Genomic DNA, 15,880 nt, shown 5'->3' with positions numbered 1-15,880 from the left:
TACAAACATGCAGTGAAGGCAAATTTTTGTCAAACTGTGTCCTATTATGAACTGTTGGCTCGTCCACATACTGCAGTCTCAGAGCCGCCTGTCTCTCCACCAGATCTTCCTTAATTTATAGGATAGTGTCATCAGTGAAAAGGGTTATTTTATCTCAGTGGTAGAAAGGTACTGATGGGGGTTTTGACTCAACAAAGCAAACGGGAACAAGAACCAGAATGCGATGTGATTTTGTCCATCAAAACATGGTCTTCATATTGTTGCTTTTGCTCCTCATATCGTCCAAAAACATCCACTTCAAAGTGAAACAGTGTGAGATTGTCCACAGTAGGGTTGTTCGGTATACCAGTACTTTATTGGTATCGCAGTACTGACTTTTTTTTAACGTCGCCACGGAGCATCACTGTGTTTTAATTTGCACCGAGGTAAGCGTTGGCGATAGACGCTCAAGAGAGAGAGAGAGAGAGAGAGAGAGAGAGAGAGAGAGAGAAAGAGTGACTGACTGACTGACTGACTGACAATTTGGCTTCAAAACAAAAGAGCACGGGGTCTCCATCAACAGCGAAGCACCACTGTGCAAACAGTGTTTGAGAACACGTCCGGCCAGCACAAGCACCCAGACCTGCATAAGGAGTTCAAAGAACGACAGGTAATAACTTCTATACCCATGAAAAAATAGCTCTGGAAAAAAATGTAAGCTATTATAAATATTAGTATTATAAATATTATAAATAATATAAAAGAATAAATTTTATTTTCGCCATTTGATGTTATAAAGATTACTGCATAGTAGCATTAGTAACATACCATTTAAAGACATTGGTCCTACTATCTAATGACATTTTTTGTGTTCTCTTTTTATTTGGAAAAGTATTGAAAAGTATCGAAAGTATCAAACTACATGGTGGTATCGGTATCGATACCAAAATGTTGGTATCGTGACAACACTAGTCCACAGTCTACAGAAGACGGATTGACTGTTGAACCTCTATGCTTTAGTCTCACACATTATCAAGATCTTTACCTGTGAGCGGCACAGACCTATTGTTTTCTCTCCAACTGTCAGGGGAACTTTCAGTAATACAGTAATGTATAAAGAGTGCATAACCTACACTGTATTATTCCAGCCGTCTCTGAGGCTACTGAAAGGCCAAATAATATAATTCATTCCTGTTCCTGGAGAGACATCACAGTATTTCACCACTTCCACCTGCAGCAGAACCAAACACATTTCCAGGGAGGCTGGGAGTGAACATAAACCTGTCCAAAGAAGGAACAAAACAATGAAATGTGTGTGGGAGGAGAAGAGAACGCATTTGATGATCGCAAGATTTAAAAGCACTTTCATTGAAAGGAAAAATGAATTTACCGTGATGAAACGGTTGACGTTAGTCTGTGCGGTGAAGTGAAAGAAAACACTGTTTTTCTACCTGAGGACTGCGTGTTTGATTACCGAGAAAACGAGGAGCGCTGAGCTTTTGTCAATTTGTCTCCCGGCCGCCCCCCCACCCCCCCAAAACCAACACTCTGCAGGAGGATCTGGCAATATTCAAATATGTACTGGAAAAAGAGGGAAAGCACAGAAAATCCTTTGGTCTGTCCATGTTGATCCATCTGTCAGACAAACAGACTTTTGATGAGCTGAGAACTATGAGAGCATATGAACAAACTACTATATATAGAAAACCCTATTGGGCAGGAACATTTCAAAACTTTGGAGTTATGCAATGTGATTTGCATATCCAGGCAATCACAGACACTCTGCTGCTCGACGACTGCAGCTTTCATCAGAACGGTGCAACCTAATGGACTAAATAATGATATATGTACACTGCTGCAGAGTTTTCATTGCCAACCTGTAGATTAACTTGTAATGAAAGTATTTAAAAACCAAACCGCAGCGAGATAACTGAGCGTGAACAGCACTGGGTTGCATTATATTAATTAAAGAGGATTAATGAAAACTATTGAGTCTACTGAACCACCTAGTGAGCTGCAAATTATGAGTATTTATTAGTGGGAGGAGGATAAAAACCTTATAACCTATGAGTCTACGCACTGATAGACTTCAGGGTGTCTAACCACTGCGAAGTAAAGTTCCAGCTTTGTTTACAACGACAACCGAGTCGTCCTACTGCAGCTCCCCCAGCTCCTTGGGTGTTGACTGACCCGCTCAGGAAGACGCTGAGGATATATAATCCACACTGGAAACATCTGCGTCCACGCAACACCATGAAAACTACTCAAAACGATGTGGTACATACGCTAGGCCTATAGGTGGCGCTCTAACGCTGTAACAGAAATACAACAAAATAGAAGAAGATGACACGGAAAATGAAAAACGGACAAATCCACCATCTGGCCTTATTAAAGGTCCCGTGCATCTCCATCTGGAGCAGGTAGTCCGCCATTGCTGTTGTTGCTGTTGACGTCACGGAGAGGGCCACGGGGCTATCGTCAAAGCTGAGGCAGTGTTTTCAGATTTCTCTACTCTGGAACCCGTTTTAAAAAAAACCACAGCGTTCCCGCCCCTAAAACGCTGCTTCGTGTGGAAGATCAGACAAAAACAATGGTTACATGAAACGGCGTTGCCGTACCAACAGGGCCAAAATGGATCCGCAAACCAGAACACAGCGAAAGATTTGCATTTTCTCTTCAAACCGTGGCGTAAACTGGGCTTGATTGAAAAGGCTAACTGGATCCAGGCCTTGTCAAGGTGAAAGTGCTTGATTTGGTCCCAGAGAGCCCCTGTCCTGTTTGTTCTGGATATTTTCCCGCTTCAAGACACTTGAACCGAACAATTATAAGAAGGTACAACAAGGATTCTTTAATGCAATCAGAGTACCAGAGGAGGTAAGACAGGGGGCCTTCAGAACCAGGGTTGGACACTGCCGTTCTTGAGAGGAGCAGTTGGGATCAGTGCCGTCTTAGTAGCATCTAAAATGATCCAGATTACCAATGCAAACCGAAGACAAGATTCAAGGTCCCACTATTCAAACTTGGATGAAGATTCTGCTTCGCAGAAGGAAGATAATTGTATTTCATCAATTCAGAGACATTATTACATCCATCCATCCATCCATTGTTTCAGTTTTAGACAAAAACATTTCTGTGGCTCAAAACAATGTCTGACACCATAATCATGTTTTTGTAATCCCCCCGCCAGTGGGTTGAGGAGGTTAATGAATCTCCATTGTAAGTAAGCCACTGGTCACGACAATAGTGAGCTAATTGGAGCACTCCATTGGAAGTGCAGTCGGCTACATGCCCTGATTAAACCGTCCTCTGATTCTATGAGAACAAATATAAATAATGCCAACAGGTTGGATTATTCAGCTGAAAAGCAGCTTATTGAGTTTACAGCCGCACACTTGACTCGCATTAACTTGGTGTTGAATTAGTCAGAGTTGATTTAGTCGAGCTCGGGTCAGCGGAATCTTTGAAGAACCAACCAAACGATCTACACGTGAGACAGGAAGCTTTCAAAGCCAGTAAACAAGAATCCGCGCATCAAACTTCCCCAGCTGCTCTATTGAAGGTCAGAAAAGGGCTGAACTCCATTAGTAATAAGCAGAGCAGAGGAATAAAGCTGCATAAATATCCACACTCCGCCTGCCATAGAGCGCTGACACAGGCAACTTTCTTGAAGCATTATAAAGCTAACTGGAGCTCAAAACAGCTCATTTCATTAAAATCCTGGCGCACGTAGCATATTCCCCTTTTCAAGGCGCGCCAAAGGACTTCAGCAGGAGATCCACAGACATTGAAGTTCACAACGGTAAATAGTTCTCTCCCCTGCTGCTTGACCTTCAACAACTCATCAAGATAGATGGAAAGGAAGGTGGGAAGGAGGAAGATGATTTCTGTTGAGGGGAAACACTTTGCTCTTCTGGCCTCTTGTATCAGAGATCATCAATATCGATTCCCTCACACGGTCTGAACGACCCGTGGCAAGAGTTGCTGACATTTCCCATCACGGCGGCGGGAAAAGACGAGAGCGAGGAGCCGGCAGGAAGCAGGAGCTGCGGTGGGGAAGTCGAGGCGATCCCTGCGAGCGCCCGGCTGCAGGCGGCGATGTGGGTCACTCTCCGGCTCCATTCTCCAAGTTCAAGTAAAAACACAGCGTTTTTACATTTTCGTTTCAAAAAAGTCTCACATTTACTCTCCAGTGTTTTCAAAACAATGTCTGTTCCCATGGAAACACTGAAAGCATGTTGGGCAGTGAAACCACACAGACATGCAGCAGAGAACACCGGGCTCTAAACATTAACGGGAGAACAAGGACATTCTGGTGGACAGACCACCAAGTTGGATTGTTATTACGGTGACTGTCAAAATAAAACTACCAAGTGCAGAAGAACACGGACTGGGAGTCATGACACCACGGAGGAAACATTGTTCTGATTATCTCTACTGAGCATGTGCAGAACTACTGGTTACTACGGTCACATTGTGGTTGTGCAATCGCAGCGTTTCCACCAGGCGACAGAGCCCGAGTGATTTATTTATTTGTTCCTAAATAAAATGCAGATATAATCGCGAGTGGCTAAGAAGTCCACTGGAACTTCATAATCATTCTGATTATTTGCCTAAAATGTTTAATGGAATGTGACCATTAAGATAAAGGGGCAGAGTAGGCCTGTCTAATTTGATCTTTCTGCTCCTTTTCAACAGGAGTTTGAAAACTTTTGTTCTGTATTGAACTGAATTGACTCTGGTTTAATTTTCATAATGAAATAAACCAAAGAAAGAGCTTTGATAAGCTCCGCCTTGGGAGCAGTTTCCAAACATAAGCACCGTTGTCATATAAACGACTAAAACACTACAAAATGTTTGTCTTTACACCTGAAATCGTTAGCATGTAGACGGGGCTTCCCTGGATTCCAACACTGAATAATAAACTCGACTAACTAAGGGTTGTGGCCTGGCCACTGTGGGAATCAAACCTGTGACCACTGTGCCTCTCCACTTCTTAAAGCGTGTTGCTCCCCGGCTTTGTTTCCATGAGCCTGGTATGATGCACATGCACAAGACAAAGAGCTCACCAGCTCACGCCGCCGTGCAGATCTGTTTACTTCAGCAAAAACGTCAATGAGTCAACCCCCCCCCCCGACCCCCCACCCCAAACAAAATACAAAAAAATTGGCAGCTCATCACCGACTTTATTTGCTTGCACGCCGGCGCTGAGCTGCTGTCTGGAATCTCAGCCGGCTTAAAGCAGCACATACAGGAAGCTCTTTGTATTCATGCCACGATAAATAAAGCGATCCACCAGCTTTATTTTCTTTGCAGACGCGAGAGCTACCTGGAACAAAAATCAACTTCAGATTGGAGAAGCGACCACACGCAGGGATTAGCTTATCAAGGAGCGCGCACACTGCAGCCAATTAGGTTCTAACGATGTGTCGGATTGTAATGCTCCACTTTTAGCTCTTGAATATGACTTTGCTGGTTATGTATAGCGCAGCTCTTCATGGCAATGGGCCACACAAAGACATCCAGAGTTTATTGAGGTTCAACTCAAAAAAACAAACAGTTTGCTACCATCCTATTATAAGAAGAACTGTGTGGTTTTAAATAAGGATGGGAGTGCAAGTACTAACATTCAGCTACATGTCGGTACCAAGTCCAGACACGACTGCTGTTAGAGTGGATCAGTCAGACTTTAATCATGTTTATCATGTAGCATCGCTGGTATGTGAGCCTGAAACTCTTTAGCATGTAGCATTTAGCATCGCTGGTATGTGAGCCTGAAACTCTTTAGCATGTAGCATTTAGCATCGCTGGTGTGTGATCCTGAAACTCTTTAGCATGTAGCATTTAGCATTGCTGGTGTGTGATCCTAAAACTCTTTAGCAAGTAGCATGTAGCATTGCTGGTGTGTGAGTCTTAAACATTTTAGCATGTAGCATTGCTGTGTGTGATCCTGAAACTCTTTAGCATGTAGCATGTAGCATTGCTGGTGTGTGAGCCTGAAACTCTTTAGCATGTAGTATTTAGCATCGCTGGTATGTGAGCCTGAAACTCTTTAGCATGTAGCATTTAGCATCGCTGGTGTGTGATCCTGAAACTCTTTAGCAAGTAGCATGTAGCGTCCCTGGTGTGTGAGCCTGAAACTCTTTAGCATGTAGCATGTAGCGTCCCTGGTGTGTGAGCCTGAAACTCTTTAGCATGTAGCATTTAGCATCGCTGGTGTGTGATCCTGAAACTCTTTAGCATGTAGCATGTAGCGTCTCTCGTGTGTGAGCCTGAAACTCTTTAGCATGTAGCATTGCTGGTGTGTGAGCCTGAAACTCTTTAGCATGTAGCATGTAGCATCGCTGGTGTGTGAGCCTGAAACTCTTTAGCATGTAGCATCGCTGGTGTGTGAGCCTGAAACCCTTTAGCATGTAGCATGTAGCATCGCTGGTGTGTGAGCCTGAAACTCTTTAGCATGTAGCATGTAGCATCGCTGGTGTGTGAGCCTGAAACCCTTTAGCATGTAGCATGTAGCACAGTTCAATGCAACAAGATCCACTGAGCAGTTTTTAGTTGTTTTTTTTTCAAGTTAAAGTAATGAGGGACATCAGGATAACTCTGCTGGTCAAAATGTCTCTGGTGATAAAGTTGCTGGTACTGTACCAACTATGTTTCTCTTTGAACCCAATATCTGATACTGCTATCAGTATTGGGGCATCCTTAATTTTTAAACATATTAAAATGACATTTTTTGCAGCTCAAATACTATGCAATGAACTAAACAAGCGCTACAAAGAAAAACTTATAATAATCCAGCCGTTAAGCTGAGAAATGATCCAGTTCAGATGCTAGTTTTTTATAAGCAGTTGCTGCGGAGCTTAAAGTTTTTATGGAAGCATTAGAAATGAGAGGTTATAACAAAGTAAGTGGTTAACCTTTTCCACTGGTTTATTTCTCGTGACGTCTTTCAGTATTACGGTCAGTAATGGCGAGGGTTTGCTTCAAAAGGAGACACCTTCACAAAACCACTAAGCGTGAAAACTACGCTCGTCATTATCACTAAGCAGTTTAATGTTCTTCAAAATGTGCGTAAAGGATATAAATTACCCCATAGAAATGTCATTCTAACCGTGTGATTTCTGTGAAGTTATTTTAAATGTCATGCGGGTTGCAGAGCTGCCGTCTCTCTCGTGTTAGCTTTAGCATTAGCATTAGCAGACGACAATAGAAAGTGCTTTGTTGCATCAAAACGTCATAATTTATTTATTATAATTTATATTTAAATGCCTGATTCATGTAAACCGGCTGTAATACTTACTATACTAACTATCCAATCATGAATCAGGACTTACAAATGCAAAAGTTACCAAATATAATGGCGTGTCCACGAAAAGGTTAACAGGCAGCTGAAGCTTTTGAAGATCTGCAGCGTCACATGACCTTTATTTACAGCATAAACACGGAGCTGAACTCATCCACACGCCGTCGCGCTCACATTTTACACAGCGTCTCAGCTTTTTTTAGGACTCGCACGCGAAAACGGTGACTCCTCCGGCTGACGGATCAGTTTGATGGCGAATGGAGAAATATCGCTGATGACTAAGCTTGATAGGAGCCATTATGCAAAGTCATTCAGAGGAGCAGCGTCACTCAGCAGCCGCAGCCAGACCAGCAAAGCATCACAAACCGCATCACTGCTGCTCGTCTTAGCAGGAAGTGAGTCTCACACGTCCGGCTGCCGGACACGACGGACACTCGGGGTGACACATGCAGATTTCTGCGGCTTGCAGGGAAACGGAGCGACTCCACGCCATCGCCACGCCATCGCCACGCTTCCCGCTGCGCTGCTTTGAGAAACTTTCTGTAAAGTTGTCAGCAGATATTCAAGTCTGCAGGTTTTTTGAGCTTGTTTCTAAAAGCAGATTGTTCCCATTGGTAAAACGTGTCAGATATCATTGATCACGACTCTCCTTTGTGTGTGTGTGTGTGTGTGTGTGTGTGTGTGTGTGTGTGTGTGTGTGTGTGTGTGTGTGTGTGTGTGTTGGTAGGGGTTCAAGACTTGGCCACTATTTTTTAGGTTTTTCAAGTGTTTTGATGGATGTTTCTTGAGTTTTTTGATATTTGGATACTTTTTTTAAAATAATTTACACGCTTGTCTGGAGTTTTGGAGAAATTTCTGGAATTCCACAAACATTTCTAGCAATTGAGACTTTCAATTTTAGTTTTTTTTGGAGAGCTTTTGGAAATTCTTAAAATCTTTTTTTTTTTATGTTTTTGAGACTTTTCCAGTGTTTTGGGACTATTCTAAAGTTCTAAAGTCTATTCTGGAGTTTCTGAGACTTTCCTGGTGTTTTATAGATGTTTATAATGTTTTGGAGACCTTTCTAGTGTTTTGTAGACTTTGCTGGATTTTCTGAGATACTGTAGTATTTATATCTGGCCTGAGGTGGCGCTGTGACACTGCCTCACAAATACACCACAAACATTTAAACCTGAAAGTCAAAGTTTGGAAACGCCAGCGTCGTGTGAGCGGCGCAGGAATCCAACCTAAACCCTGGAAGCCTCCTCATTGTGCACGGGAAGTATAAGCTGCCCGACTCAGTTTCAGCTCGTTTCCTTCTCCTCGCTTTCTCCTTTAAACACTCTAAACTGGTCGTGTGTGTGTGTGTGTGTGTGTGTGTGTGTGTGTGTGTGTGTGTGTGTGTGTGTGTGTGTGTGTGTGTGTGTGTGTGTGTGTGTGTGGTTGCAGGTCCGCCAGCATGCATGGAAGCAATATGAATGGATGAATTGATTAACAGTGTCGGACGGTGTTTGGAGCAATAAACGGCGTCGTGGGAGGTTTTACTCCGTTTCATGACCCACAGACGTTAAACTGCTTTGAGCCTCAGTTCACTTGCAAATTACTCACACAAGAAGATGAAATAATAATAAAAGCAGGGGAAGCCTCTGCGCCGCCGCCTCTCGGTTTTAAAAGGTGAAGTTGGCCGTGCCGCTGCACTTTCACCTCTTGTTCTCCTTCTTTATCTCGCCTGGCTTTAATTAATGCCCGACATCGCTGGGCCGAGGGAAGGTGTCCTTAATGAGAAAGATGAAATGTGCGGCTACACGCTCGTGTCTCTCTTCGGACCTGAATCGGACCTGAATGGCGGAGAACTTTGCCTGGGTGGGGGGGCTGGGTGCTGGGGGGTGGGGGGTAACATAACACCAGACACACTCATGAGAAGCAATTAATGTCAAGGTTGCATAAAAAGCCTTCATCTGACGACGACTGAGGCTGTGAGGAAGACGTCCACCGCTGTGAGAACGGTGACTTGAAAAAAATGCTTTTGGGACATTAAAACTGGAGCTTCAGAAGATGAAGCAGCGCACAGCTTTGTTGACACGTGAAGACTAAACCTGCAGACGTCGATGATCCGGCAGAATAATAACAGGAGTCTGTGACTGGAGGGAAGGAAATAACTGATGTTTGTTGAGATTTACGAGGAAGCAGGTGGATAATCCAGCAGAAACTGTAGTTTGGACCAGGTGGTGGCGCCCTGGATGAAGGACTTTGATGAACTCTTTAGTTCAGCTCTTTTTAACCCTCCTTTACAGTCTGTAACCGTAGCAACGGTTAGAATTGAATCATTTTGATGGATCTCACTTACAATAAATCTAAAGTTGAGCTTTTGTTCTCACACATAAACAAATAAAATAATTCTGCGATAAGGCGTCACCCTGACCTCCCACAGAGCTCTTTGGCGCCCCCCAGGGGAGATCTGTATACAATAAAGCATTCTGCGAAAAATACACAATGAGCTTCTGGATAACAACAGACGGGGCCTCCTGCAGGGGCAGTTCCCCCAAAACACATCTCGCGGCCAATCACAGCTCAGAGCTGCTCACCTGTGCAAGTGAGGAGAGATGACCCTTGTAATCCAGAATAATCCAGAAAAAAAAGCTCTGATGTTGACAGGAAACAAAGTTTGCACTTTTTATTTTACCACAGTGAGAAACTTTTCTAGTTATTTGATTTGGTCTACATTCTTTGAGTTTTTTTCTATTTTAGTTTAATTAAAAAAATGTTTTATTACAATTAACTAAAAATGTATTTTACCCAATTCAATCTACCTTATTTATTTTCCTTTGTTCACAATTTATTTCTTAAATTTTCCATTACTTGTTTGATATACTTTACTCTAATATATGTCTACTTAAGTTTTTAATTAAATACATATTTTCCTCGTCACTTATATTTATATTTTTTATTTATGTAATTCCTCCTAATCTAACTTGTTATATTATTTTCACACTCATTTATTTTTATTTTCCTTTCCTTTTTAAATTCAATTCCCATACATTTATGTATGTATGCATGTATTATTAGATATTTAAAAAAAAAAATTCAAAAAAAAATTTTCCGGTCACTTTTATATCTATTTTTTATCTTTTTTCTTCTCTTTTTTTATTTCACCATTGAAGAATTGCCTTGATATTTTCCTTATTTTATCGACTTTAATGAACCTAACTTATGTTATTTAATTAATTTAAATACTAATTTAATTCAAACAGATTTCAATTCATTTCACATTCCAGGTTGTTTTATGTAATATTCAGATTAATGAGCTTTATAGTTCACATCAAGTCCCGTGGGCTCTCCACCTTCCTGTGGGCTCTCCACCTTCCTGTGGGCTCTCCACCTTCCTGTGGGCTCACCACCTGCAGGAAGGTTCTTAATGGTGCAATGTGATCTGGGTGACGGTGCTCAGAATGACACCCCCACCACCGGAAACGGATAAGAGGGAGAAGATGGATGGATGGTTGGTTCACATCAATGTGTATCCCTCTGGGAGTAATACAGTCTGTTCTGTTCTGTTCTATTCTATTCTATTCTATTCTATTCCTGCATGTTGTCTCTGTAACACTGCAGGTGAATCGGGAGGTCAGATTTTCATTGACACTGAGACGCGTCTCTTTGTTGACCGTCATTTAATTTGTGTCTTTCTGTGGCGATGCAGCGCCGGTCGAGTGTAAGTGGGAGGATGAACACAGTGAGTGAATTAGGAGGATCCAGAGACTCTTACTTGAGCGTGAACTGGTCGATGGTGGAGTTGGGCATCAGGTACAGGAAGATCTTCAGGGTCTCGCCGGGCTTCAGCGGCTTCTCGGGCAGCCGGAGGAACATGTTCTTGTCCAGCTGCTTGTCGACCAGCAGCTGCTCCTGACTGGCCTGGTACAGGCTGATGCTGCCGATGCGCAGCAGGGGGTGCTGTGACAGAGGCTCCCCCCTGGACGCCCCCCCGGCACCACCGCCCCGGTGCCCCTCGCTGCACTCCCCCTCCGCGTTGGGCTCGTGCAGCGTGTAGTAGAGCTCGGCCTGCAGCGTCTCGCCGGTCAGGCCGTCCAGCAGCGCGTCGCCGGAGCCTTTCCTCCGGCCCAGCGGCGCCACGTTGGTGTTGAACCAGGACGCGGGCAGCTCCAGCTGGGCCAGGCACTGGGCCAGGTTGCCCTTCATGCGGCAGGATGTTTTGATTTCCCGTACGTCCCGGAAGGCGTGCAGACGGACGCACGGCAGCTTGTCCTGGGCCTTGAAGTCGTCCCAGTCGCGTCCGGCGATGTAGAAGAAGACCTGGACCGTTGGGCTGTTGGAGAAGACCCGGGCCTGGACGATGAAGGCGCGAACCTTCCAGTTGACAGTGAGCTGGCCGGGGATGTCCAGAGGACTGGCGGGCTGCAGCAGCTCCTTGGACAGCGCCTGATCGCGGGCGTACGGCCCGAAGCTGATGTTGATGGCGGGAAGGTCTTTTGTCTGGAAAACCACAAAACTCTCGGCGCGCTGCAGCGGGTGTCCGCTGCCTGGGACGCCGCCGCCGCCGCCGCCAGCCGACTGTCCTGTGACCTGGGCCTCCCGCAGGAAGAAGGCCAGCTGGGCGTTGGACATCTTGAAGGTGGCGGGGAGGTAGACGCTGGGCGGCGCCGGGCTGGACGTCACTGCTGAGGAGCTGAGGAGGGCGTCCGAGCTGGTGGGAGGAGCTTTACCTGCAAGAGCTGCCAGAGGAGGCGAGGACAGAAGAAGAGGAGGAGGAGAAGGAGAAAAGAGTTAAGATTTACATACTGACGTTGTTCTTTAAGTTTCACAACTGGTTTAAACAAAACATCACTAAAGAGAAAGACACTAGATGGACGGCTCAAAGGAGAAATATATATAAAGATGTGAAAGAGTGAAGGAATAAAGAGTAAAAGAACAAAAGAAAGAAAGTCTGGAAACAGGAAGTGAAACAGGTGAACTGTGAGGATCGGACAGGATGAGGAAGATGAAGAAGAGGAGGTGAACACACACATGCACGCACGCACACACGCACAACACACACACACACACACACACACACACACACACACACACACACACACACACACACACACACACACACACACACACACACACACACACACACACACACACACACACACACACACACACACACACTCAGAGATCATATGCTATCTGTCTGCATCCACAACACAAACAGTCCCTTAACACATTTTCATCATCATCATCTTTGCTCTCACAAAGTGCACAGCATCTCATCCAAACACACACACACACACACACACACACACACACACACACACACACACACACACACACACGCGCACACACACACACACACACTGCCTGTGTTACTTGTTGAGTGAACGTGACATACTTATTAGAATCACCCAGAGCTGAGCGCACACACACAGTTTTCGGTGCCCATGGTTCAAATCACACATTAAAACTCCCATATTCCAACGGCTGGTATCATCCAACTCTCATCCTTCAAATCTGGAAGTAAAAACAATAAATAATCCAAGGAGTCCCGTGAATAATCCAACAAAGAAGAAGAAGAAGAAGAAGAAGGATCCAGAGAAGTTGTGGCTCTCCGAGCAGATGAGTGAAAAAGGTTCCTGTGGGTTGATTCCTGTCCTGGGGGGTCCGGGGGTCGTCGGTTCAGCCCCTCGCTCAGCTCCACGCCGGTTCAAACCCAGACTGACTGAAGCACCCAGGCTCTGGGACACACTCCCTCCCTCCCTCCCTCCCTCCGCCCTCCCTCTCTCCTCCCCCCGTGGCTGGTTGGTGGGCTGTGACGGGAAGGAGAGACAAAGCCTGTGGCGCCGCCCATCTGGCCACACCTAGTCTCTACTCCATAATCACAGTTTTAGCTCCGGGTCACGGCCGAGACGCTCTCACAGGACTCGGAGAGGAGCAGCTCCATTCATCCTCCCTCTCTGGACGTGTTCAGGCTCATGTGAGTGTGTGAGAGAGAGAGAGAGAGAGAGGGACAGTGTGTGTGGGAGAGAGAGAGAGAGGGACAGTGTGTGTGGGAGAGTGTGTGTGGGGGATGGATGTGTTGCTTGAATGCCTCCAGGCAGAGAGAGAGAAAGAGAGAGAGAAGGTAGAGAGAGTGAGAAGGGAGAAAGCGAGAGAGAGAGAGAGAGAGAGAGAGAAGGTTGAGAGAGAGAGAGAAGGTTGAGAGAGAGAGAGAAGGTAGAGAGAGTGAGAGGAGACAGAGAGAGAGAGAAGGTAGAGAGAGTGAGAGGAGACAGAGAGAGAGAGAGAGAGAGAAGGGAGGGATTAGGTAAAGGTGATTGATGAATTAGCCTAGCCTCCCCCTCCTCTCTCTCTGAGACATCCATGAGAATGAGGGGGGGGGGCAAGAGGGATGGAAGGAGCACAAGTGGGGGAGGGGCGTCCCTCACATGTGCCTGGAATTCCCATCATAAAAGAGAGAGGGATCCACCAGTGTGTGTGTGTGTGTGTGTGTGTGTGTGTGTGTGTGTGTGTGTGTGTGTGTGTGTGTGCTCCTTCAACTGAATGGCAACCAGAACTCACAAATAAGCAGTCCAAGATGCAGGAACTACAGCAACAAGAGGGGTGAGGGGGTGGAAGGGTCTATTCTGTATCGTCCTGAAGCTTTCTACCTTGCAAGGACAGAGAGAGAGAGAGAGAGAGAGAGAGAGAGAGAGGCTGCAAAGCTTTCGTCTTGATCGATGTAAAAAACACACAAACTTTCCCAAAGTCTTATCTCATCTCCTTAGTTCCCACCGGGCACAGCCAGCCCCCCCCCCCCCCCAAGATCACCGAGTGTTTCTGCCAGTCACATGGCGGCTCAGTGAAACACTGCGAGTCGGATACTGATTGTAGCCTCCGGACAAATTGTCAGCCTCACATATGAAGACACACACCGAGCAAGCTGAGCAACTTTAAAGGGATCAAACTTTAGTTCAAGGGAACTACTTGTAGGAAGGACAACATGATCGTCTATAAACAAGCACAACTCTACTGGTTCTGGTTCGTGTTTGATTTAAGCCGCGGTTCTACGGCGCAGTACGTGCCGGAGCAGGGCGGGGTGGGGCGGGGCGGGAAGGTACAGTACGGCAAAGCGCACCCAGGCCCAACTGTGTCGCGCGGTCCCACCACAGAAAGTACGGTTAAAATGTAGGCAGGGTTGTGAACGACTCTGGGACATGTCGTGTCGAGTGAAGAACGCGGAAGCAGCCGGCAGTGGCCGCAACTCCGCGGCCATCTGAGTCGTTCTCTGTGACACAGCACAAACTTTGTAATTGTAAACATCAGCACCCAGCTCCTGCTGAAGCTCCTCCTCTCCGGTTACTGAGAGGAGCGTCTGCACCTCGTTAGAAGACCGCTATGCTGTGTTGCGCAACGACGTTTCAATAAACCAGTTAACAAAACAACCAGTGAGCGCAAAGCACCGTATGTAACCAACAGGAGGGTTTACGGCCGATGAAATATTGAAATATTGTGCGCAAGTCGAGAGTGACGATTGTCGCTGCCAATCAGCGACGGCTTCATTGTCGCTCCTCCTGACAGACCCGTTCCTCGGTGGTAAGTACCACAGCGGGGGGGTAACTTCCACAACTTTTTCTGGCGGACCACGTGAAAACCCGCCCCGCCTTAGACTATTAGCATATTGTTAGCATTAGCACTGTAGCATGGGGTGAGCAAATGTTTACGATGCAGTTAATTTTCTCTGTTTGGCCGAGTCTCTGTCCTCACCAGCCCAAACTTTTTCTTTTCTTAATAACTTTCCCATCCATACAGGAAACACCTGCATCCACAAGACACCATGAAAACTACTCAAAATGATGTAGTACATATGCCAGGCCTGTAGGTGGCGCTGAACTGCTGTCACAGAATTACACCAGAAACAGAGAAGAAGACACGGAGCGTGAAAAAACTGAGAAATCAACAGATACAACTTCTATTCTTATCAAAACAAGTGTGTTGTTAAGTGACGTCATGGAGGGGGAGGCGGGGTTACAGGTCAAGAGGACCAAAACAACGTTACCGTGGTGACACGGGCGTGAACTGGGTCCACGTCACTGGGTGAGTGGGTGGGCTTCAAGGGCACAGATGGAGTTTCTAATGTGACACCCGATTGCATTTCCTCCTTCACTTTACCGCCGATCAGTCAAATTCAATTCACTTCCGGTTGTGTTCACATTACATGAGACATCTGCTGTGTGCACGTGTGTGTGTGTGTGTGTGTGTGTGTGTGTGTGTGTGTGTGTGTGTGTGTGTGTGTGTGTGTGTGTGTGTGTGTGTGTGTGTGTGTGTGTACCAGGCTAAACAACTCAAATGATCTACATAAGCTGCTAATAATTATTACGATGTCTTCTGAGCGTAAAGATTTTCCAAAAGCCCATACAGTATATTACAGCGAACAACAACTTTGTTTGCTCATTAACACAATAAAAACAAAGTCATTTTGTGTTAGTTTCCTTCTTTCGCCTCCAGGTGGCGCTCACAGTGAACCAATGAAGAAACGTCTCTTCAGAGTTTATTGTGTTCCTCGAGGGCCTCCATCCTGCATGTATGTCTCTGAGCTGAGGCCACGTTTACGCGGACCCGGGGATTTAAAAAACAGTGATATTTCTCTGC

General features: G+C 45.6%; 1 protein-coding gene across 1 annotated transcript in view; it reads right to left on the bottom strand.

Moving 5' to 3' along the window:
- tmem132e (transmembrane protein 132E) overlaps nt 1-12,770 on the bottom strand; it is a gene marked incomplete at its 3' end in the record, with an annotated part of 142,252 nt that extends 129,482 nt beyond the window's left edge. The window contains exons 1-2 of the mRNA XM_080483873.1: nt 12,645-12,770; nt 11,022-11,985 (exon numbers count right to left, since the gene is read on the bottom strand). Coding sequence (XP_080339999.1) covers nt 11,022-11,985; nt 12,645-12,723 — 1,043 coding nt within the window. The 5' untranslated portion in view covers nt 12,724-12,770. The remainder of the gene's footprint in view (nt 1-11,021; nt 11,986-12,644) is intronic.
- Nucleotides 12,771-15,880: the final 3,110 nt, after the last annotated feature.

Source organism: Lipophrys pholis, assembly GCF_963383615.2.
Source record: "Lipophrys pholis genome assembly, chromosome: 16".
Lineage (NCBI taxonomy): Eukaryota > Metazoa > Chordata > Actinopteri > Blenniiformes > Blenniidae > Lipophrys > Lipophrys pholis.
The sequence above is the reverse complement of the archived record's forward strand: the minus strand, read 5'-3'. Positions and strand labels throughout refer to the sequence as shown.